The 24,955-nt window shown below is 41.1% G+C and overlaps 1 protein-coding gene across 1 annotated transcript in view; it reads right to left on the bottom strand.

Annotated features, from left to right (window-relative positions):
* The window catches only part of LOC145396952 (uncharacterized), a 53,952-nt gene that overhangs the window by 8,485 nt on the left and 20,512 nt on the right, over nt 1-24,955 (bottom strand). Inside the window, exons 8-14 of the mRNA XM_080270186.1 lie at nt 17,974-18,274; nt 17,431-17,437; nt 15,148-15,208; nt 13,472-13,901; nt 3,271-3,488; nt 751-931; nt 76-175 (exon numbers count right to left, since the gene is read on the bottom strand). Of these exons, the coding sequence (XP_080126312.1) occupies nt 76-175; nt 751-931; nt 3,271-3,488; nt 13,472-13,901; nt 15,148-15,208; nt 17,431-17,437; nt 17,974-18,274 (1,298 nt within the window). The remainder of the gene's footprint in view (nt 1-75; nt 176-750; nt 932-3,270; nt 3,489-13,471; nt 13,902-15,147; nt 15,209-17,430; nt 17,438-17,973; nt 18,275-24,955) is intronic.

Raw genomic sequence — 24,955 nt, 5'->3', positions numbered from 1 at the left:
TCAAGATAGAGAGATGGTAGTTTTAGGCCAGTTCGATTACACAGTATTCCCTACACAGTCTAACCATCCACTTACCTTTTGCTAAGTGCTGGAACAAGAGGACTGTTCTTCTGGCCTACTATGGACAGCATCACGGGCAGGAACCGCTCCCTTGACATGTAGAAGTCGCATCTCCCTAGAGAACAATAACAATATCACTACTCATTTCACTCTAACTTGGCCCAGATTTTCGTCCATTTGTTACATATTTCACGTAAGTTAATGGCAGGGAAAGATAATACCAGTACTCTACATTCTTTGCATATCACTTGGTTGACCAGCATCATATTAAACTGCTAATCTGTTGTTATAATTCTACATTCAAGATAGAAAGGTGACAATTTTAGGGCAAGTTAGAGAAACATTAATTCTTTTCATCTGAACTTGGCCTAAATTTTCCTTTTGTAACTCATTTCACACAGCTCATTTGGCAGAAAAAGATAGTGCCGCAGCTTACATTTTAGTGTTAATCTACTGTTAACTCAACGTTTAAGGTGGAGATATGACAATGTTGAGCCAAATTAGGGTAAACGGATTATAGGATCTCATACTCCACAAAGACTTATTTTCCACACCAGTAAATCCTCCCTCCCCCCTGCACACACACTCATTTGATGATACTAATTAGCAGTTCATAGAGGTCCATTAATATTTCTAAGTACCAATCTGTCTCTCTCTCTCTCTCTCTCTCTCTCTCTCTCTCTCTCTCACCTGTAATGGAGAAGTCTTGTGCAATCATCATAAGCAGCATCAAATCGAGATCCACAAGAACATGGTGTCCGGGTCGAACCATTGTGCTGATCACTTTGAAGAATTCTGCTATTGTGTGATGTCTGACCCTCCCAGCCTCCTCTGCCTCCATCACCTCTCGATATATCCCGGATCCCACTGACTGGGGGAGGTATGAAGGAGAGATCATCATCATCATCATCTGAATTTAACTCAAGCAAAAGATGAAGGATTTCTGAACAGTGAAAAAACAATGTAAGAAAGGTCTGTCATAGCTGTTCACTTGTACTAGTGCACAATAAAGGTGTGTTCTGCCAGGCCACACTGGCGGGGTAGTAACACCAGATATCAGATGCACAAGCAGGAATTTTCTTGCACTTTTTTTCCAAAGCAAAATTTTGCCTCGCATTTGGAAACGCAAAAATGGCACTATGTTGATTTTTCTTAAAGTTTCTAGATGAGTTTATTAACCCTTTTCCACGCAGATAAGTTAATAAGTTTTGTGGGACATGATGTGCCGGCTTTTCTCCCCTCTCCCCTCTGCCCGCCACGCACTCCAAAAATGTGTATTCTCAGCTTATTTTCACCACCCAAACATATTTATTTTGCCACAAAACCCACATTTTCCTATTCGTCGACGTTTGTTCTACATGATAAGCCAAGAAAACAACCAAAAGAAAAAACACACTCTACATACGTTAGGGCCGTGTGAATAAATATTCAGGAGCATACATCTCGCTTCCCAATGTCATAAGTCGAATGTTTACTAATCAATCTCTACATGTTGTACCATCACTGGAAAGAGAATTTTATTAGCTTTTGAATGCCGGAGGTCCCAGTTTGATACGAGGTATGGTGTTTGAGTAATAAGCGAAAAAGTACAACCCATTTCCGACAGACGGATTTTTTTTTATTCAGGAAGCTCTAGCAAAAAACTTTTCTCACCACTGTATGTTTTTATTTTATCATCCTATGCAGAATTTCATTGGCTTTCATTTGAGCCAAAACGGTGATCCTAGACCTCATAGTCTTCGAGAAAAATGCAAAAAACTATGGTGTACCCACGCGTGTCGTGACTGTTGGATGGTTTCCTGCCATCCTCTTAGCTACTGCACGTATTTCACCAATTCTTTGTACACTAGATATGCACATTATATTCACATGATTCACTGTCACTATTTTTATAGCTGAATACTCACATTTGGTGCAGGGTAGAGGCAGTGTAGTTGATTAGAAACAGTAGCACAATCTTCATTGGGCCAACGGCTGATAATGACCGGGATTGCTTCACAGACACCAAATTACTTATTGCAAACACCAAATCTAATCACAACAGTGCCCAAACACTATACACAAGCACTACTAGTATAGTTAAATATATTGCATGGCCGGGACAGGCATAAGAGAGGAAATTTAAAGGGACAGAACAGTGCAATACCTTCCCCACTCACAGCTCATTTGGTACTGAACAACCTGTCCACTCTCTTGTTGGTATTGGGACCCACGGTTGGCAACTCATTACTTTTGACGAGGAGCAGGGAAGCTATGACGCCTCCAAAAATGATGCCGATTGCCCAAAAACTTCTCCTCTGATGAATGCTTTTATGCTTTAATGACGCCAAAGGCGTCGAGTGTTGTCGCAGCCATACCAATATGATGAGAAACGTATCATCATGCATGGAGGGGTTAAGATAAGATGCCACTTTTGTACCATAATACTTTATAGTTGCTCTTGCATAATCTCAGTCTGTCTGGCTGAACAGACCCATTAACACCAGGCAAACAATCATCCCTGCAGGGCTCTCCTGTGCTGTACACTGATATTCCCTTGCGACAGACAGCACCTCGCCACAACAAGGCATTGGTAAGAGACACAGGTTTGGTTCCTGGATGGATGCTGCATTAGCATCTCCATTCTGTTATCAAGGGCATCAAATTAGGCTCATAATTTGCTTATATGCTTACCACCTAATGCTGTCAGTGATTTCCTGGATTACAGGGAATATCAGGCTTATCCCTCAGTGCAGAGTTGCTTGAGGTAGAAAGAAGATTGGTAAAAAGTGGCAGGAAAGATGGGAGAAATAGAAAGGGAGGAAGGTAGAAAGAGAAAGGGGATGATGAAGAAGAAGGAACAAGCAGGCAGCACTACATCAAGTGAGTGAATGATGATCACCACCACCTCCCACCATACCTTTGAGCAGTTATATTAAGTCAAGGTACCTGGCAACACAGTTTCTACATCTAGACACTGTGGTCAACAGTTCCCATATATAATTATTGGGTGATTCATAAAATGGTAAAAAACTGAAATATAGTAAACGAAACTGTAGAAGGACCCTGAATTAACTGTCAGTGTAGAGAACAATGCTTGAAAGATTTAAGGATTGCAGAGCATGAAATAAATATCAGTGAAGGGGATATTTTAGCAAGAAATTAGGTTACACATTTTTGTGTGAAGGCATAACGTTAAAAAAAAACTGAGACAAGGTGCAAGTTGCTCACCCTGTAGTACTGTACATTAGGGGTGTTGGTCTGCCAGACCATAGTGACGTGACGGTCGTCCAGCACGTGTCTGAGGCTCTGATATGGCTGCTGGATATGCCTCACTGCCAACACCGACATCAGGTTCCCAGCATAGCTTCTTACTACCACCACAGATGCAAACATCCACCCAGCCAGTCCTACTCGTCTCGACCACCACCAGCCACTTAGCCAGATGTCTGAACATACACAAATTATCACCTTCATTATCATCACAGCAATAATAATCATCCCCATCATCATTGCAGCAATAATCATAAGCATCATTATAAGCAAAGTAATAATAATCATCATCATTACTATGATGAGAGAGGGCAATGTTTGGAAACTCCCTGTACTGTTGTTTGCAGATGATACTGTATTTTTAATAGATGACGAAGGGGAACTGCAAGTTTTGGTGAATGAGTTTGGAAGTGTGTGTAGGAAACAGAATCTAATGGTGAATTCAGGGAAGTATAAAGTTATTGTCTTTGAGAGATATGAAGTCACTGGATATACAGTGATGTTGGATGATGAGGAAATGAAAAATGTAAGTGCATTTAACCCGCCCTGTCCTGCCTGATGTTCCACCACTGACTCCCTGCAATCCAGACCAATATTGGAAAAAAAAATTTTGGCTCAAACCTCCACTTTTGGTGAGAAACATCGAAAATTCATAAAGAAATCGCTCACCTGAGGTTTAAAATACTGAATACAGGTAGCAGTACCCCTTACCTTACTGGATTTTCTCTCAGGCTGGCTCCAAAGAAAACGAGTTCTATGGGAGGGTAACTATTCCACACCACTCATAAACGGTATTTATTTATTTATTTGGTACGATTTATACGTAGTACGAGAGTACATTGGTTTTCACACAGTAGCATAGGCAATATACTCATTGTTTCACTCAAACACATCAACATAACTGACTTTTTTTTTGGCAACATTACCTGATCATCATTTCTGCCTGTTTCTTCCTCTGATGCTACATAAACTTTGTCCTCCACATTTCTGTCGATTGGGGAATCACTCTGGCCTTGAATTTCGTACTGTGGCACGACATGTCTTCACTGACCAGGTCACTGGTAACAGGTGAATTGCTGAGACAATGGTGTGCGGGGGTGAGGGAGGTCATGCGGGGTAAGGCACTGACCCTGCCTGGCATCTTGTAGAGGAGGGTGTCCCGTGTATATGTACCAAAAATCACGCGCGAAATTTGAAAATTGTGCAAATTAGCGACCTTGTAATTACTACGCATTTATATACTTCAACGGGAGTCACAGTGACAAAACACGTGGACATATATATATGTCAACGGGAGTCGGTGGGTTTAATAGCTGGGTAGTGTGATGAGTTAGGGTGAAAGTTTAGAGGATGAGGGTCTTGAAAGGGTACAACAAGGAAGAAACGTTGCTGGTTCTTTGAAGGCAGTGATAATAGGGAAGTGAACATGTAAGTAAAAAAATCACTGCATGACAGTATTGTGATTCCAGCTCTAACATATGAAAGTGAAGGTTGGACCTTGTTGGAAAGACATAAGTCAAGAGTATGAGCAGTGGAGAGGAGCATTTGGAGTTACACAGAGAGACAGACTGACAAATGAGAAAGTGAAGAAGCATTGTGGTATGGATGAGGATGTGATAGAAAGCGTTAGGAGAAATACATTGAGGCAGTTTGGCTGTATGGAGAGGATGGACAGTGAAAGACTGACGAGGAAAGTGTAGGTGAGTGAGGTGGAGGATGTGAGAGGGAGAGGGAGGCCAAGGATGAGATGGAGGGATGGAATGGAGAGATATATGAAAGAGGGCTGTGTGAGCTGGGGGCGGGGCAGTGAAATGGCGGGGGACGGGGTGACATGGAATTTGTGGCCACCCTTTACGGGATTACGGCAGTTGGCAATAGACAGATTGATAGATCTGTTGTAACCATCTGTAATAATATGTAGTATGTAAGTACAGCATGTAAGTATATTGTAAGTGTGATCTAAGTAAGGTGCCATTTATCGCTTACTAAGGTCTGGCCTGATTCAAATTCTACTGAACCCTGAGTTTAAGGCTGCAACACAGCCTAGCCGGCTCTCCTCCGGCAGTCAGCAATGGCCTGGGGACGTGTAAGGGTGGTGTTCATACGGCTGTGTGGAGATTATAAGGTGGTACTTAATATATTATCAGAAAACCACTCCAGGATTTTGAATTCACCTACGACTGATGTCAAGGGGGATTAACATTTTTAACATTTGGTGGAAAGCGAGCAGGATAAGGTAATTTTGCATGTTCTACAGGCAGTCTTGGCTGTATTGTCCACTTTCCCACGCTGCTTCTTCGTCCAATTTCTTCGCGCCAGCCTCCAGCCCCTTTTGCAGTCTTGGTGTGGTTCTTCCATTGTCATGGAATCATCCTTGCAGTTTTGGTGTGGTTTTGGGACTTTCCTCCACACCAGCACCCCACCTACCACCACACCGCAACAGCCACGTAAGCCTCCACCACTACCCTCACTACCTGCCTTCACCTGCCAGTCCTGTGTGACCTGTTATATTATCACACTGTACAGGGTTAGTTTTAGCCCTCACAAACCCCAACCAAAATTCCACTCCAGGAAGTAGCCCCCAACCGCCGCCCAACGCCGTTACGTCATCGTCCCCCCACCTACCATGGAGCTCCGACATCACCCATGGAGCGTGGCCACTCACAACGAGGTACGTCACACCCTCACGCTCCTATCAGCATCTCGCTCCGCCCAGTGCTTGGCTGCTACTTAGTTACATCACCACTATCTCCGCCTAATCAACGCCGTCGAGGAGAGAAGACACTACTGGACCGAGAGCCTCACTTGATACGCACCTACTGCAGTGAACACATCTTACTACAAGTATTCTTCTACATGCATTTTCATGCATTTTCTTATCCCATCACATTAATCGATTCCTTTCTACAGAGATGGCGAGCTGTCTCTATAGATTGTGATATTTTAATCAGTTACTCCCATCCTTTCATTGCATTTTTTGTCACTTGGTCTTCATTCATTCAGAATTTCTCGTTCACTCCTGCTTCATCCCATTTTCTCCCAATTATATTCATACTCAGCTGTAAATAACGCATTCATTTTCACTCATATTCATTGTATATAAATTTCTTCATATATTATTAATTTTTTTCATTTATTCATCCATTTGTTCATTTATTTTCATTTACTTGCTTCCTATTATATTAAGGTCCTTTTTTAAAAGGGTAGATCTCTCTTCTATTGACTCTGATAGTGAAACTGATGATCCTGTGTGTATCGAAAGTATAACGTATCTTTGCAGTGGTAGATATTATAGTAAGCATACCATAAGTTCCCTACCTGCAACTACTACGACTACTCCTATTACTCCTACCACACCTACTACCACCCATATTGACCCTACTACTCGTATCCTAAATCCAGATATATGAACACCAGATACTCTATCATCTTCCCCAACTGATTCTCTTGAAGTCACTCAGCCTTCTCCGCAACCTCTGTCCTTACCTTCTCCTATACATACACCACCACTAACCACGATACACACCACTATCGCTATAATATTTCCTTCTCACGCAACGTCTCAGTTTACTACCGTGACTACTTCTTCACCTTCGCAGTCTCACCCTCTTCCTACGATGGTGAATCAGAACCCCCATCTCCCCAGTTCATATATTTGGATGATGTTGACCGAGCCAAATTTACAAGAGAGGATAGTACATTTTCTGTTTACGATTTCCTTAGAGAGGTCGAAAATGACATTTGTAATTGGCAAATCACAACTGAACTCTTAAAAGTTTTATATCTAATGGGTCAACTACATCAAGGCAGGTCACTAATAGGAGCTGCTATTCGTGCGGGGCACTTCAAAGATTGCCAAACATTTGATGCCTGTCGCCAACAGTTAATTCAACTTTGTTGTCAACATTCCAATGCTGCATCTCTCATAGGGTTGGCAAACCTTCTTAAGCAAATGGAGGAGGATATGAAAATATCTACCCAACATGCAAAGGGAACTGAAGAAGCCACAACCATGAGGGCGACGAGTTTCGAGATGCGCTAATTGTTCCGTGGTACTCAATGGGCAGAAGAAGTTAATGGACAGCTTATGGTTTCACTAAACAATTTTGGAGATTTGTTTGGGTACCTAAGATTTATTAATTGGCTTACAGACCACCAAAGAGAAATAGCACCACAGATTGGCTTTAACCCCGGTAACAAAATAATTAACATCTCATATGCCATAGTAGAAAGGTCAGGATCAGACTTCACTCGCCAGGCCAGTTCTCACACCTCAGCCTCTCACTCTTCGAGTGGTACTGTGAGAGTACTACACACCAGCACTACTTCATCGGATTCCTCACGTTCACGGCCAGCTACAAAAAGCAAACCTAGTAATCGGTCTCACTCACAGTACCGATAACCGTCTAGCGGTTGTGACAAATCTACTGAGCGAAGAAGCGATTGTGTGCTGGCACTGCGGTAACGTTGGTCATTGAGAGTCTAGTTATGCATGCAAACAAAGATGATTTTGTTAACGGGAACAGCACCGCTCACCTTCGCGATCCCGTCATCTTACGTGCAAATATCATAAGAATAGTACAGCTCACTCCACTGAAGAGTGTCATTACCTTAAGAGCTGTCAGTTGGGGGAAGAGGAGTGCTCGGACCAGAAAAACGTAACTTCGTAACAAAAGATGCGCCAGTGCCTGAAAGTAATGTAACAGAAGATCAACTCCCTATTCACCAGGTGGGACCCATAACTTCTTTAGGCCTAGTCATTCTAGGATGGAGCGATGGGGTACAAAGCTTTTTCTTCATGGACACCGGAACTATGGTAAATTTGATTTCCGATTCCTCTCTAAACAACATTACGGGAACAACTAAAAGGGTTGGGTTCCTCGAACCGCCTGACATTCGCCTCTGCGGAGTGGATGGCTCAGAATTTCAGGTCAAAGGGAAGGTCACCTTAGATGTCCACTTTGATAGTGTCTTAACACCCTTCGATGCCGAATTTCTGGTAACAAATGATCTTAATTATCCAGCGGATCTTCTCACTTGCCTTTTGACAATGGCTCAACAATCAATTGGCCTTGTACCAGCTTCTCATAGCATAGATATCAACAGGTTCCCGATATTTAGCATGGAATATCCACGCCCGGTACTCTGCCAAATAAAGTCAGTTATTCAATCTCACGTGATTCCACCATTAACCGACCATGAAGAGGTAAACACATCGCTACCTGAATAGCCAAATTCGCTAATATCTGGTACTACATCCTCTGAGCATTTACCAGTGGATACACCTGAGCATCCAGCTGCGGATTGTATCAACCCCTCTAACAGTGGCACATTTGCCGACTCAAACACGTCTCATTTAACTACCTCACACAGCGTGAATGAAGTTTTACAACACGCAGAGACAAGACGTGCAGTAAAAAATCAGTCCACAATTTTGTTGATGCATAAATTTACCAAAGTCTCTGTTCGTATTATGCATATGAAAGCAGGAGTGGATGTACTAACCTTACCTGAGATGTGTTGTGTGAATGACTATAATCCGACATTTGAATACGTTTCTGGGATGTCCAGTGTCGTAGCTGATGCCTCCTCACAGCATGTAGCCACAGTCTCAACTGGTTGCGATGTAAACTTTGTGTTTAGTTATGACACACTACATGGGTTACAGCGTGTGGACCCTATATGGTAACAGGTTTATATATTTTCTAGAGTCAGGCAATGATTCATCCTTGCCCAAGTTACCAGTCCCTGTATCTGATTTCTTCCTCAACAAATGAATTGCTCTATAAACACTCAGTACTGAAAGGCAACAACGTACCTCATCGCCAAGTTTAGCAACTAGTCATTCCAACAGACTTAATTAGTTCTGCACTTCATTTAATCCATGACACCCCTCATGCAACACACCCTGGCAAAGACAGAAGCTTACGGCAAGCACATTGGTCATATTATTGGTCCACTATGCTAAAGGTTATAGAAGCGCACTGCGATGCATGTTTATCATGTGCCCGCCATAAGGAAACCACCTGTCAACCTGCTGCTATGTTGCAGTACCCAGTACCGTCAAAGCCTTGGCAAACTGTCTCTCTTGATCTTCTGAAGCTGCCTCGTACAGAATCTGGCTTCATCTATCTATTAGTGGTAGTTGATTATTTCTCTAGATTTGTTATATTGGCTCCATTGTGTGACAAATCTGCTAACGCAGTGGCACATGCCTTTATTAATTCAGTAATTTACACTTTCACAACACCAGAAGTAATTTTAACTGATAACTGGTCGGAGTTCAATAATTCAGTACCCTGAAGAAATTTGTCTTCGATACAGAATTAAGAAATGCAACATAGTGGCCCATCATCCAGCCTCAAATGGCCTAGTAAAGCACCAGAATAGGAAGATATTGGAGAGTCTGCATCACAGTGGGAGATTAGACTTCCACTTGGGACAAGAGCCACAGGTAGCTGCTTCAATTAATTCATTCATCAATAAGTCAGTTGGTGAATCACCATTCTTTGTCATCTATGGCTTTGACAAAAGGCTACCTTACTCATTGTTGCAATCCAAACCTGCTCTGATCTACAACTACAATGACTATGTGCGAGTCCGCTTGTCCAACTTCCAGAAAATTCATAAATACGTTCAGGATAATCTGGCCCTTACAAATGAAGAAATGGTACGTAACCAACATGCCGCTGCCTCAGGTGTTACCATCCAAGTAGGTGACTTAGTTTTTGCCCTAGATCATGACCGAGATTCAAAACTAGATAGTAAATTCTTGGGTCCCTTCCGTGTCATATCTCGTAAGGGTAATGAATTCGAAATAAGAGATCCGTACAAGGCAGAGACAACATGGGTGCATGCAGATGATCTCAAGTGTGCATCAATGCACATAGTCTTGGAGGAGCCAATGGGAGGGGCCACATCTTCTCCTCAACAAGGAGATGCTCCTTCTTCTTCAAGTCTTTCCTCTAACACTCCTACTCCACCTTCCCCTACTACCGATAACTATCATGCCAAATTGCGTTCTGCCACTGTCTCTTGCATAACGCTATCATCTCACACTCTCGCCATCCTCTCTATTAACATCACCTCTAACATCAACTCATTTTATAGGAAAGATGTTGTGGGTCTACGTGCTGGCAGTGTTGACTCTCGTCGGGTGTGGCTCAGGTGAGGACGATGGTGTCGCATGGCCCGGGGCCTTGGTTGGCGCAGGAGGCGAGGTAATGATGGTGAAGGATGTAGTCTCCTTGCGCTATGACCTAGAGCCGCTGGCCGCCGTGGCCATCGCCCTGCCCGACTTTGCACGTCAGCTAGAGGACCTGCAGGGACTCCTGTCAGGTATTAAAGATCAACATCCCACAGACACATTTTGGTCCCCATTCTACCTACCCATCTGCTGGAAACCAGACTATATTCATTACCAGCTCTACCATCTCCAAGATTCCTTCCCTAACCAAACACCTGTGGGCCTTTCACGAGTGAAACGTGGAGTCTTTGATATTGGAGGAGCAATTCTGAGCGGATTATTTGGTGTAGCTGCTGCCCGTAACCTTTCTGGATTGAAGGAAAATTTGGTTCAATTAGCAAATGCTCTGGAGTCTCAGTAAAAGGTATTAAGTGTTCAACATTGTATGCTAAAAGAGATCACACACCATTTAAATGATGTTACAAGCACGTTAAATAATATTACAGGAATTCTTAAGCATGATGTATTGAAGGTAAATATTGTATCAGAGTTACTGTATGTAAAATTACATGTAGATAATTTGCAAGTTTCTCTGGACTCTCTTGTCTCCCAGGTTCCTAGTTGAATTCGTATTCTAGTCATTGATGTCGATGGTCGTGTCACCCGAGATTTAGTACCTATCTCTGACCTTTGCTCTACATTGGCATGGGCTAACTATACTTTCGACTTGTCTCCTGTGATTTCATTTTCTTCTTTAGAACACTACTACCCAATACTAGAAGCCACATTCCTTACTAAAGATATAATTGTTCATATTCCTCTTCGTTCTTCTATCACATTCGACCTCCTTCACATCATGCCCTTTCCCTTCTGGTGCAATAATTCCCTGGTACAAGCCTCTGTCTCTTCAGAGTACTTCCTTCTCTCCCATGATCATCTCTATATCACCTTCATTTCCACCAGTGACCTCGACAGATGTGCTTTTCTCACACCCAACTCTCGAGTTTGTGCTGCATACCTCCAAACAATCTTTTCTGGCAGCGTTGCTCCTTGCGAATCTGCCTTAGTCCGTAACTTCTCAGTACAATCTGTCTGTACCTTTGTTCCGGCCCCCCAAGCTCCAAGTGCACCATGATCGCCTGAAACACATCTGTATTACTTCTTTAGTGTCTCAGTTCCTGTCAGTCTTATTTGTCCAGGAACTCCTGTCCGCTCACTATCCGCAACTGGTTTGTATAAGGCCTCTGATTATTGTAAAGTCTGAATCCGTAATAGCCCATGCTACACATTATCACTTAGTACTTCGCTCCCACAAATATGACATCTTCAAACCTATTAATACTACCTTTCATCTACCAACAGACAATCCTTCCATCACATCAGACAACTTATGTATGTTGAACTTTCTGAATCAGTTTAGTTTCCTTATGAATCAGTTTTCATCAGCCTTTAACCGCTCCTGGGTACATCCAGTCGAGTGGTACTCTGTCTTTTTTTATTTGTTGTTACTATGTGTATCCTATACTGTTGTGTCAAGCGAATGAACAGAAGACTGCACGAAATCCGTGTTGCAACAAATGTTAGTGTGACAACCAAGAAACCTGGAAACTGGTATTTCTAAGTAACACTCTTTATGACTGGTGATGATGTAAAGATCATACTGAAAAAAAGAAAAGAAAAGAAACCCTGTGCAGAATTGAAAGTTGAGCTAATCGAAACAAAATGTAATAATATCAATATAATTACTACACAGTGAGTCAAGGACATAAAAACTAATGAAATAAAAATGAGATAAGGGAAATGAATGTATGATCACTCTCAAACAGTGCCTTCTATGAAAGATAAACAGTGTATTCAGTGGTGCATTCAGTTGCTGTATATTCCTTATAGGAATATCATTGTGGTTGCAAGTACTTACCATATATATTGTATATATTAAGACATTCATTTGTAAATTTGACCAAACCTACAGGATATATGTATGCTATCACTACGCTTCTCATATTCTACATGCCTAGTTAATTCGTGGCCTATACCACGATAGTATATTGTTTGCATTCTTCTTTTGTATTTATTAATAATTATCACCTTCCGTGCCATTCCAACATGGCCATGTACTGTAAATATATTTCTTCCTTGTTGCATCCAACTCCTTACATTATACTATAAGAGCCCTTTTATTACTATACTCCCATGTAGTCCCCAGTCAACTGTATAGCCCATCTAATTACACTCTTGCCACATTATAATTTGATGTCTCCACTGCTGTGTCAGGAGACACGCCTTTTAACGCGGGGGAAAACTGTTGTAACCGTCTGTAATAATATGTAGTATGTAAGTATAGCATGTAAGTGTATTGTAAGTGTGATCTAAGTAGGGTGCCATCGATCACTTACTAAGGTCTGGGCTGATTCAAATTCTGCTGAACCCTGAGTTTAAGGCCGCAACACAGCCTAGCCGGCTCTCCTCCGGCAGTTAGCAACGGCCTGGGGACTTGTAAGGGTGGTGTTCATACGGCTGTGTTGAGATTATAAGGTGGTACTTAATATATTATCAGAAAACCACCCCAGGATTTTGAATTCACCTACGACTGACGTCAAGGGGGATTAACATTTTTAACAGATCGTTACCATCATCATCACAGTAATAATTATCATCACCATCTTTACCATCACAGCAATAATCATCATTATTATCTTAACTCTATGATGTCAGCATGGGGAAATAAGTTTATATATATTTTTTTCTTTAATAACTTTAGGTTTACAATGTAAATAACATAGGTAATAGAAACCTCCATTTACTTTTTGTTTTTGCTTAATGGTCATCACCCGCAATGCGGGGCAATAGGCCAAACATCTCAGTCGCACGATAATAAAACAACTCACTCCCACACCGCATGAGACAACCAATCTAGGGGGCTCAGCATGGAGGGAGCATATGATAGAATGCCCTCAGATTGGCTAGACGCACCCCTTCCCCCTTGACGTGCAACGCTGGTCCGATCTCCTCGCCCTAGTCGGCAGCCCAGAGCAGATCGTAGAGGCTGGAGTAGAGGGTAGCTCTGAGCTGGTATGACCAGGTGTGAGCATTGAGGGATCAGGATGTGTTGGTAGGAGGATACACCTAGCCGATCGCTGTGGTCCATGATGGGAGGGTGAGATAGGGTGCCCTCCACTGCCCAAGGAGGGGAGAACTCATTGACCTCCTCCTTGGCCGAGCAGCCGGTCAATGCATCCCCGCCCATGGAGGCGGTGTCGGAGGAGTCCTGCCCCTCCTCAGTCTCTGACAGTGAATAGTCTACCTCAGCCGTGGTCTGAGCCATGTCCATTTCCGGAACCGGGTTGGTGATAAGGGTGGCAGTCTGCCTGTTGAGAGGGGCATCCAGGCATAACCTTTTCCGCTGTGTTGTGCAGGGGCAGCAGAGTCGCAGCTGTCAGGCTCAGAGCTCCCGTCGCCGAGGAACTGAATGAACATCACGGGCAAAGCAAACGGGGATGCCAGGGCGTGGCAGACCGTTATCCTGAAAGATCTTGGGCAGGAGAACGTGCAAAGCCCCCTTGTCATCCCCCCAAAAAGCCTTCGCCGTTGCAATGCACATCGCAATTATCATTTCAGTCTCCCCAGCACTTCCAGGATCCTGAGGCCAGTGCCCCCGGGCCGTGGGACGTCGTTGTGCATGGGAAGAACCCTGCATGGCCACGACCCCCGGACCAGTGACGTCCCAAATGGGAGAAATGGCGTTCCCCCGAGCCAGACCCTGTATTGGATCACATAGCCCCGCTAGGTTACGGGAGCAACTACCACTCCCGGTACGGCAATCCAGTGCGAGGCTCGAACTCGCAATCCCCCAATTACGAGCTTGATGCTCTACCGCTGAGCCACCATGCCCCTGGTGACGTCCCAAGCCTCGGGAAACGTAGGAGTCCCGAGGAGAGAGAAAATTACTCTCTTGTCATCCCTGAGGGAGCGCTGAAGATGCTGAAGATTTAGTTTAATGATTGCCGTGCACGAAGATATCAGCACCGGTATCCTGGCGCTTGATTAATCCGTATCCTGCCTGTACATTAAACCACACAATGACACCTTTGATCTTCCGGGCCACCGAGGATGTTGGTCTGCTATCAGCCCCCCTCAACAGGTCGCAGGCAGTAGCAGTAGATGCGTTCGTTCGTCATGGCGGTTGCTCTAGATCTCTCTCCTCTCCCCATTTACTTTTTATAATGGATTATTTGGTAGTCAGTAGCATTGACCACCTGACATGTATATGATGTAATCATGCAGTTTTAATTAGTTCCTAACCTCTTACTGTAAATAGTATTAGGAAAATTATAACATCATTCATTCATAACAACCACTGTGCAACGTAATATACCATCACTCTTTAAAAATACTTTCCATAGATAAAAGTATACACTCACCTACTCCCAAACGTATCGGTGGAGTAAATTCTCAGTGGTTAGCTACACAGCCCACCCATACTTTTTTCTCTCAGGAACACATTAATAAGCATATTTTAACATTAGCTGTACCAAAAACCTTGCCATGAATGGCCTGACATGGAATTAACTTCATTTTTTGCCATTGGACAGCTAGAATGCCTTTCAAATAAGGACAATAGAGAGAGGGAAAAAAAGAACATTCCTCACCTTGTGTTGTATGACTTCTACAATGTAAACAGTGCCCTGGAATGCGTGGTCTTGACGATGCCTATAATGAGTGCAATGCAGGGATATAGAAAATGTAAATGAGCAGACTCAAATATTTCAGTGGGCTGAACCCATTAACAAGACGGAAGTGGTTACCTGAGCTGATCCCTTGGCGTTAAAGCATTAATCGCCACAGTAATGACTAGAAAGCACTCAGAGAGCGCATACCTCCGCCAATGCCATTAGAAAGGCTCTGGATCCGGATCCGTGGATATAGGGCTCGGATCTGGACCCTTCCACAAAAGTACATCAAAATCATTTCATAACTTCTCTGAGTAATCCCGGACCCGAATCGTGGATATAAGATCAGGATTCGGATCCACCCCCAAATTTAATCAATTCATTCTTGGCCCATGCCCCACCATTCCAGAAAATTTCATTGAAATTCATTGACAACTTTTGGAGATATTGTGTGGGATACCCAGGATCAGGATCTGGAGCCGACCCAAAATTTAACTATTTCTTCCTTGGCCGATGGCCCATCCTTCCACAAAATTTCGTCAATATCCGTTCATAACTTTTTGAGTAACCCTGCTAACAGACAAACAATCCAATGTGGGGTAAAACATAACCTCCTTGGCGGAGGTAATAATCATCATCATTTCCGTCATCTTCAGCACAGTAATACTCACCATCATCTTCATCACAGTAAGAATTACCATCATCATCATCATAACCATCATAGTAATAATTATTATCACTATTATTACCACCACAGTCACAAAAATAATCACCATCAGCATAACAAATAATCATTACCATCATTCCTATTTTCACCATCATTACATTCATCCATAACCTCATAGTCTTCATCCTGAAACAAATACTATAACACCAGCCACTGTAACAATCACAGTCATTATCATCATTCCCATCATCACCCTTGTTATAATCATCCTTAACCTTGAATTCTTACAAATAGTATAAAAAGCCACAACAACAGTCACGCGCTGAGGCTTTGACATCTGATTTGTACTGTATACCATTGGGTCAGTAAACACTTCTAAAACCGAGGCCTCGTTGTAGATTAAAAAGATGTCAAGTCGCCATATATTGGCATCCCCTTTCTTATCCTGACACCTTAAAGTGGGTGCAGCAGTGAATATTAATTTACGTGGCCAAATCAGTTGCGAAATACATCCAAATTAGCAAATTGCAATAGACCATTAGGTCAGTTAATCATGCCTAAGAGTGATGCCTCGATGTCACCTTGACACTGCCACTGCAATAGGTCAGGATGTGAGAATCCAAAAGGAAGCATCACAGTATTGATGGTGTCATATTTTAGACCTGCAGAGGCGAAGTGGCATCGAGTCCTCTCTCTTAGGGATATTTTACCGACTCAACAGAGAATTGCAATTTTTCATTCGAGTTTAGAATACTTCTGGATTCTTTCTAATCTTTTATCGATGCAGAAGGATCATTGTTAGGCTTAATGCCTCAAAAATCCTCTTCCCTCATCTTTCAACTCTGCACTTATCTTACGTATGACAGTCCTAATACCTTCAACAGCACATTTATCTTCATCCTTTATATATTCTTAGTGTCATCATTTCTTCTGACCTATCATGCAAGGATTACAGTAATTCTCTAGTAAAACAACTTTAAGTTAGGTGTGCAGTGCCGACTCCGTGCATTCTTTAGCCTTATGCAGTTGTTCACTCCGTACAAGTCTTTGTTCACCGCTATATGCAGCACTGTTCTAGTATGTGTGGGTGGGGTTGGGGAGGGGGGGGGGAAACTGACTGCATGACTGTTCTAGTCATTGTTCTTTTGATCTCTTTGTGCATATTCCTCTCCCATCCAACTCACTGATGCAAGAGTCTATTGGCAGTCTCAGTCCTTCATGTATGCAACAGGTCATTTCTGGAACTGTTTTCCTCGATCTTCTTACACTCCCTATAGTATGCACTTTTTTAATTGCAAAGTGTCCAGCCATTGTTAAACTAAGCGATCATTAATTTGGCTTTCATGTTCAGTTTCATTTGAAAACAATGAGTTTTTCAGGCCTTGGATTCTTTCTTTTCTGCGAAAAAAATAATCCAACTCATCATTTTTTTTTTCCGAACTGCAAAAGAGAAGCAGTTTCCTGCAACAGATTGTCCAGTAAGCACTGGCGTGTACACTGGGAGTAATATTGCGCTACAATTGCACTGTTCTCAAGCACAGCATCTTAAATGCAAGATTAACTGACAAAAGGTACTTGCTGTGATCTCTCCTAACCTGTAACCTGAGATATGGCACAGAGAGAACAGAAACATCCTCCCTTAATTCATGTTCGCAGTTCTAGTGGCAGTTTCATGGTCAGTTTGGAATCCTTCTGCCAGGTTTCCTCATCCCTGTTCTTGGTTTGTGTACACTGAGAAAGTAGGTAAAGTACATGACCAAGGGAACAGGTGGAGGAGAAATATGGTAGCCACTTTACATATTTAGGGACTAACTTTATTGTAACAAAACTCAAATCATAGTAAGTGTATCCTCCTGCCAACATTCCCTACTCCCGTTCTCGGTGTGCTGGTAGAAGGAGAGGAGATAAAGGACGCAGAAACAGCCAGGCAAAATATAACAGTGACTACTCTGTCTACAACTTGTGTTATAATTTCTGTTTTATAATTTGCCATGTTGAAGTAGTACTTGAGCCATAGTAAAGGGTATTCTCTGGCCTGCTTTTTCCACCCCTATTCTCATTGTGTTAGAAAAAGTCAGAAAGGAGTTAATACTAGCTACACTATCACATGTTTTTTGTGTTGCTGTATAATTACTTACCCTGTTGAAGCAGCACGCGGACCATAGTAAGAATATCCTCCGGCCAGCTTTCGCCACCCCTGTTCTCGGTGTGTTGGCAGTAGGAGAGGAGGTACATAAGAATAGGAAGAGTCAACAGAGAGATGACGATAGCGAGCCACACCATAGGCTGAAGTGGTAGGAAAAAACCCCAGGGATTGACTTCAGTTCTGCCCCTTCCCCCGAGGATCATGGTGTACTGGAACAGCACGGGGTGGGTGAAGTCTATTACTTCGGACCGACTCTCTGACAGGATGAAGGGCCCGATCGAGAAATCGGCCTCCTATATGTCACCAGTGAAAAAATAAGAATTATTAAAGAACACAGTAATAATAAATATAATAATAATAATAATAATATCATATATATATATATATATATATATATATATATATATATATATATATATATATATATATATATATATATATATATATATATATATATATATATATATATATATATATATATATGTATATATATATAATCCTCCCAACCAAACATGAGTTCTATTGCAAATGGTTTGACGGGCGTTCCTGTTGGATCATCGTCTACTTAAGGTCCAACCATACTGCCTCCTGTGCTTACGGGCAGTGTGCCACCGAAAGTGAGTAGGCATTGTGTTGGAAAATTAGACTCTTGGATGTTAAACAAACTGAAATCGATGAAGATTTATGCATACAATGTAAGAAGCCTTGCAGAAGATTACAAACTTGATAACCTGATGACTGAACTGGAAAACATTAGTTGGGATATTGTAGGTTTGAGTGAGATCCGCAGAAAAGAAGAAAAAGTAATTCAGCTCGAAAACAGCGAACACCTATTTTACTACAGAAGAATGGAAAATGAAAGAGTTAGTGGTGTAGAATTTCTAATTAACAGAAATCTTGCAGACAACATTGTTAAATTCAGCAGTGTTTCTGATAGAGCAGCATTTGTTGTCATCAGACTATGCAAAAAATATACCCTAAAAGTCTGTCTATCTATCTATTGCCAGACGCCTCAATCCCGTTTGGGGTGGCCAGAAACAAATCGCCTCCAAGTCGCCCTGTCCCCCGCCATTTCACTGCCCTGCTCCCAACTCACACCCCCCTCTCTCATATACCTTCCACCCCATCCCTCCATCTCATCCTCGGCCTCCCCCTCCCTCTTCCCCCCTCCACCTCCCTCCCCTCCATCCTCTCCACATGGCCAAACCACCTCAGTGTGTTCCTCATAACGCTCCCTATCACATCCACATCAACACCACAACGTTCCTTTATATCCTCATTCGTCAGCCTATCTCTCCATGTGACTCCACAGGCTTCTCTTAAATAACTCATTTCCACTGCTCTCACTCTTGACTTGTGTCCTTCCAACAACGTCCAAGCTTCACTTCCGTACGTTAGAGTTGGTATCACATTACTGTCATGTAGTAACTTTTTCACTTCCATGCTCACTTCCCTGTTTTTTATCACTGCTTTCAAAGAACCAGCAACCCCTCTTCCCTGCTGTACCCTTTCAAGCACTTCACCCTCCAAACCTCCATCCTTACTCATCACACTACCCAAGTACTTAAACGTACTCACATTTTCCAATTCCTCACCATCCAACCTCGCTGTACATTCACTGACTTCACCTCTCTCAAAGACCATCACTTTACCCTAAAAGTAATACTGGTATATGCACCAACTTCACAATGCCCAGATGAAGAAATAGAAACTTTCTATGATGACATCTCCCAGATTATGGAAGAATAAAAGACAACATAATACCATACTCATGGGAGACTTCAATGCAAAAGTCGGGAAGTCGAAAAATGGAGAAGCATGTATGGGAAAACTGGAGTGGGAGAAAGGAATGAAAGAGGAGAAATGCTGGTAAATTTTGCTGAAATGTTTAACATGAGAATAATGAACACATTCTTCTACAGAATAACAGGAAGAAAGTGGACCTGGAGAAGCCCAAATGGTAAAACAAAGAATGAATTTGATTTCATTATAGCAGATAAGAATAACACGGTCACAAATGTCACAGTTATCAACAAAGTAAATATAAGTAGTGATCATAGAATGGTGGGTTGCACAACAAGATTCAATTTCAGAAATGAAAGAAAGATGATTAAAGATAAAAAGATATACCCAATAATAGTAAACGAAAACAAAGCAGCCTTTCAGTTGGAAATCAGGAACAGATTTCAGGCTCTAAGTAATGCTTAATGTGACATTAATGAGCTGAATGACAGACTAACAAAAGTGCTAAGAGAATCAGCAGAAGTAGTAGGAAAACCTAAAACAACCAAACCCATGAAGTATTCAGAAAAGACACTCGAGCTTATGAAAAAACGAAAGGACATGAAAGTAAAGACAAAGAAAGACGAAATAGAACGAGCAGAATTAAATAAGCTTATCAACAAAAGACAAAGAGAAGAAAAAAGAAAGAGAAATATGGATCAGATCAAAGAAACCATCAAAAATGGAAAAAGTCTGAAACAGGTCCGAAGCAAATTGGCACTAGGAAAGCAACAAATGACATCACTGAAAGAAAAAAAATGGTTAAATCATTAAATGCAGAGATAAGATGGTGAACAGAGTTGAAGAATTTTACAAAGAACTGTATGCATCAAATACAGTAGTACCAACAGCTAATTTTTCAGTTGACACAAGTGAAATACCTGAGGTAACACCAGACGAAGTAAATATTTGTCTTAAAAATATGAAAAGAGAGAAGGCTCTGGGAGAAGATGGAATAGTAACAGATTTACTTTTGGATGCCGGAGTAGAATTACAAAATAAGCTTGCTCACTTATTTACCCACTGCATAAAACAGAAGAAAATTCCCAATACATGGTGTAATGCAATAGTTATTTTACTCTACAAAAAAGGTGACTCAAAAGATCTTACTAACTATCGACCCATTAGCTTATTATCAGTCATTTACAAACTCTTCACTAAAGTCCTTACGAACAGAATAACAACAAGTTTAGAGGAAAACCAACCTCGTGAACAGGCAGGATTCCGAAGCGGGTAATCGACCATTGATCATCTACATACAATGAATCAGCTAATTGAGAAAATTATAGAATATAATAAACCACTGTGCTTAGGTTTTGTTGATTACGAAAAGGCTTTCGACTCAGTGGAGCACATAGCAATTATAAATTCATTGCGAGAACAAGGAGTGAATGAGAAAATTGTAAACCTGTTCGAAAACATATATAAAGAGGGAACCGCTACAATTAAATTACATAAGGACTCCACAGTAGAGAAAAAGAACTTATTTACAACGTAAATAAGTATTTTTTAGAAGAGAAGGCAAACAGAGGACCTATATAATTGTTCCTTCAAAAGCTGTTGATTAGACCTCCTGGGGAAAACCTCTATAAAAAAAAAAACGCACCTTGACTTTTACCTCAAAGGTAGTGTGGAAAAAAAGTCGAAATTATAAAGAACAAATAAAACATCATACTGTAAACAAAGTATCACATTCATAAGAAAAACATAATGTTGACAGAAAGACAGTAACAGAGAGAGAGAGAGAGAGAGAGAGAGAGAGAGAGAGAGAGAGAGAGAGAGAGAGAGAGAGGAGGGAAAGGGAATGGAGATATGGGGGATAGGCAGACAGCGAGGGAGGGAGGTTGAAGAGGCCGGAGGTAAGGGAGAAAAGGCAAGACGGAGGGAGGGAGGGAGGGAGGGAGGGAGGGAATGTGGTGGAAATTGAATAGGAGCGCAACAAGACAGTCAGGATGCTTTTCCTCAACATCAGAGGTTGTGTGGGAAATAAATCGAAATTATAAACAACAAATACAACATCATACTTTAAGGAGAAAATCAGTCATAATAAAAAATAATGTTAGAGAGAGAGAGAAAGAGAGAGAGAGAGAGAGAGAGACAGACAGACAGACAGACAGACAGTCAGTCAGGAGGCTTTTCCTCAAATTCTAATAATTCATAAAACCTCATAGAATTTTTATAGAAATAAATATAATAAAAATGCATTTTCTATATACAGAGACAGACAGACAGACAGAGAGAGAGAGAGAGGAGAGAGAGTGGTGTGCTGGGAGGGAGAGTTGTCATTTACGCCTTGTTTCTAATCCAATTAAGTTGCCCAGTACAAAGTATGGCAACACTGTGGGACGGGATCTCCCCAAGAGGGACAACGCCCAAACGCTCTTCATAAAATAGACGGACCATAGTTATGGCTGCTGATGATGATGATGATGATTATATATATATATATATATATATATATATAAATATATATATATATATATATATATATAAGTATTCCGAAAAGACACTTGAGCTCATGAAAAAAAAAAAAAAAAAGGAAATGAAAGTAAAAACAAAGAAAGATGAAATTGAATGAGCTGAATTTAATAAGGTTATCAACAGGAAACAAAGAGAAGAAAAAAAGAGAGAGAAACATGTATCAGATCAAAGAAACCATCAAAAAAGGAAAAAGTCTGAAACAGGTCCAAAGTAAAATGGCACTAGCTAAGAAACAAATTATATCACTGAAAGACAATAATGGTGAAGTCATGAAATGCAGAGATATGATGAAGAGAGTTGAAGAATTTTACAAAGAACTGTATGCATCAAAGACAGTAGTACCAATAGCAAACTTTTCAGTTGACACAAGTGAAATACGTGAGGTAACACCAGACGAAGTAAATATATCTCTCATAATCATGAAATGAGGGAAGGCTCTGAGAGAAGATGGAATAGTAGCAGATTTACTTTTGGATGCAGGAGCAGGAGTACAAAACAGGCTCGCCCATTTATTTATTCAATTAATAAAAAAGAAGAAAATCCCAAAACATGGTGTAATGCAACAGTTATTTAATCTACAAACAAGGCAACTCAAAAGATCTTAGTAACCATCGACCCATTAACTTATTGTCAGTCATTTACAAACTCTTCACTTAAGTACTTACGAACAGAATAAAAACAAATTTAAAAGAAAACCAACCTCGTGAAGAGGCTGGATTCCAAAGCGGGTATTCAATTACTGATCATCTACACACAATGAATCAGCTAATTGGTAAAAATAAAGAATATAATCAACCACTGTGCTTAGGTTTTACTGATTACGAAAAGGCTTTCGACTCAATAGAGAACATAACAATTACAAAATCACTGCGGGAACAAGGAGTAAATGAGAACATTGTAAAACTGCTCGAAAACGTATATAAAGAGGGAACTGCTACAGTTAACTTACATAAAGACTCAAAAAAAATAATAAGATTGAGAAGAGCGTGCTTCAGGGAAATACAGTTTCACCAAAAATATTTACAGCATGCTCCAGAAGACTCGCCGACATGTAAAAATACCCCCGCTAATACACCAGTCCTGTATGAGACAGCCCTAGCATTTATTCAATATGGACGGTGGGTGTTAGCGCCGAACTGGTGACATGTAGAGGTATATGGTATGTAGGAGGACTACTGGGCCTTGATAGCAGGCTGTGAAGCCTATGCCTAGAGTCGGACACATAAAAAAATAAGATTTGCAGATGGCATTGTCCTAAGCTCAAAAACAGTAGAGTCATTGCAAGAAATGTTAAATGACCTGAACAGAGCAAGTCTCAAAGTAGGGGTAAAGATGAACCGAAGTAAAACTAGTGTTTAATCTACATACACCAAAGAGCGTCACCAACATAAGCGAAGATATTCTTGAAAAAGTACATGAGTACAATTACTTGGGGGAAATACTAAAATTAACGAATGACCATGACAGTGAAATATAAAGACGCATTACAACTGGATAGAAAGCTTTCGGTAAACATAAAGACTTTATGAAGGTAGCTTTGCCAATTTCTTTGTAACGAAAAGTATATAACGAATGTACAGTTCCAGCTATGACAAAAGGTTGTGAGACCTGGAAACTGACAAAATCGATGAAAAATAATCCGTTCTCAGAGAGCAGTGGAAAGGTCACTGTTGGGAATATCTTTAACAGACAGGAAAAAATCAACTTGGGTGATAGAGCAGACTAAATTAAAGACATTATAGAAATTATAAATGAACAGAAATGGAGGTGGGCAGGTTATGTAGCAAGAATAACAGATCACCGATGAAGCAAGAGGCTGACTGACTGGACACGAAGAGATTGTAAGTGTAGCAGAAAAAAAAAAAAAAACACACACAGACAGGAGGTGGAGAGATGAGACAGAGAAATCTGCAGGGAAAACGTGGCAAAGATTGACTCAGTCAAGGCATTTGGGATAACGTTGAGGGAGGCCTTTGTTCGGCAGTCTGCTTGTAATGGCTGATGATGATGATGATGGTAATTTTTTATATATATATATATATATATATATATATATATATATATATATATCTATATATATATATATATATATATATATATATATATACTGTACATATCAGTAAGTGAATAGTTGTAGTTAAGACTTGAAGCACACAAGGAAAAGATATGCATAAGTTTACACTAAAACACAGGAAAAAAGGAAACTTATCACCACACACACACACACACACACACACACACGAGGCATCAAGCGGAGCAGACGCACGTCGCCACCACTCCATACTTGGCCAATGGCATTACCTAAATTAGTATCTTTATATGAGTCAAGCTCTGTACCAGGTTAGACCAAATAGTGTTCTAAGATAAAAATAGTATCTTTATATGAGTCAAGCTCTGTACCAGGTTAGACCAAATAGTGTTCTAAGATAAAAAAGAAGTTTTAAGTAAGACTGTTGTTCAAACAGTAAAGAAAACAAAGTAGCGCAAGAATGTGCAAAATCAGCTGATCAGTTGTTTAGTCTACGACTGCACCGAATGTAAGTTGCATATGTGCTTTTAGTACTGCATGATGGCCACATACTTTAGTAAAGCAAATTTGGAAAAGAAAAGGGATAAAGATAGAAAGCAGGATAATATTTCTACCAAGAACTTGTTGAAATGGAGACTCACAATAAACTGGTGGAACAAGTATACAGACTAGAGATGGCTTT

Source organism: Coenobita brevimanus, chromosome 40 (genome assembly GCF_032717465.1).
Source record: "Coenobita brevimanus isolate Jiangsu-jjx chromosome 40, ASM3271746v2, whole genome shotgun sequence".
Taxonomy (NCBI): domain Eukaryota; kingdom Metazoa; phylum Arthropoda; class Malacostraca; order Decapoda; family Coenobitidae; genus Coenobita; species Coenobita brevimanus.
Note: the sequence above shows the minus strand (reverse complement) of the source record. Positions and strands in the feature narration are given on the sequence as shown.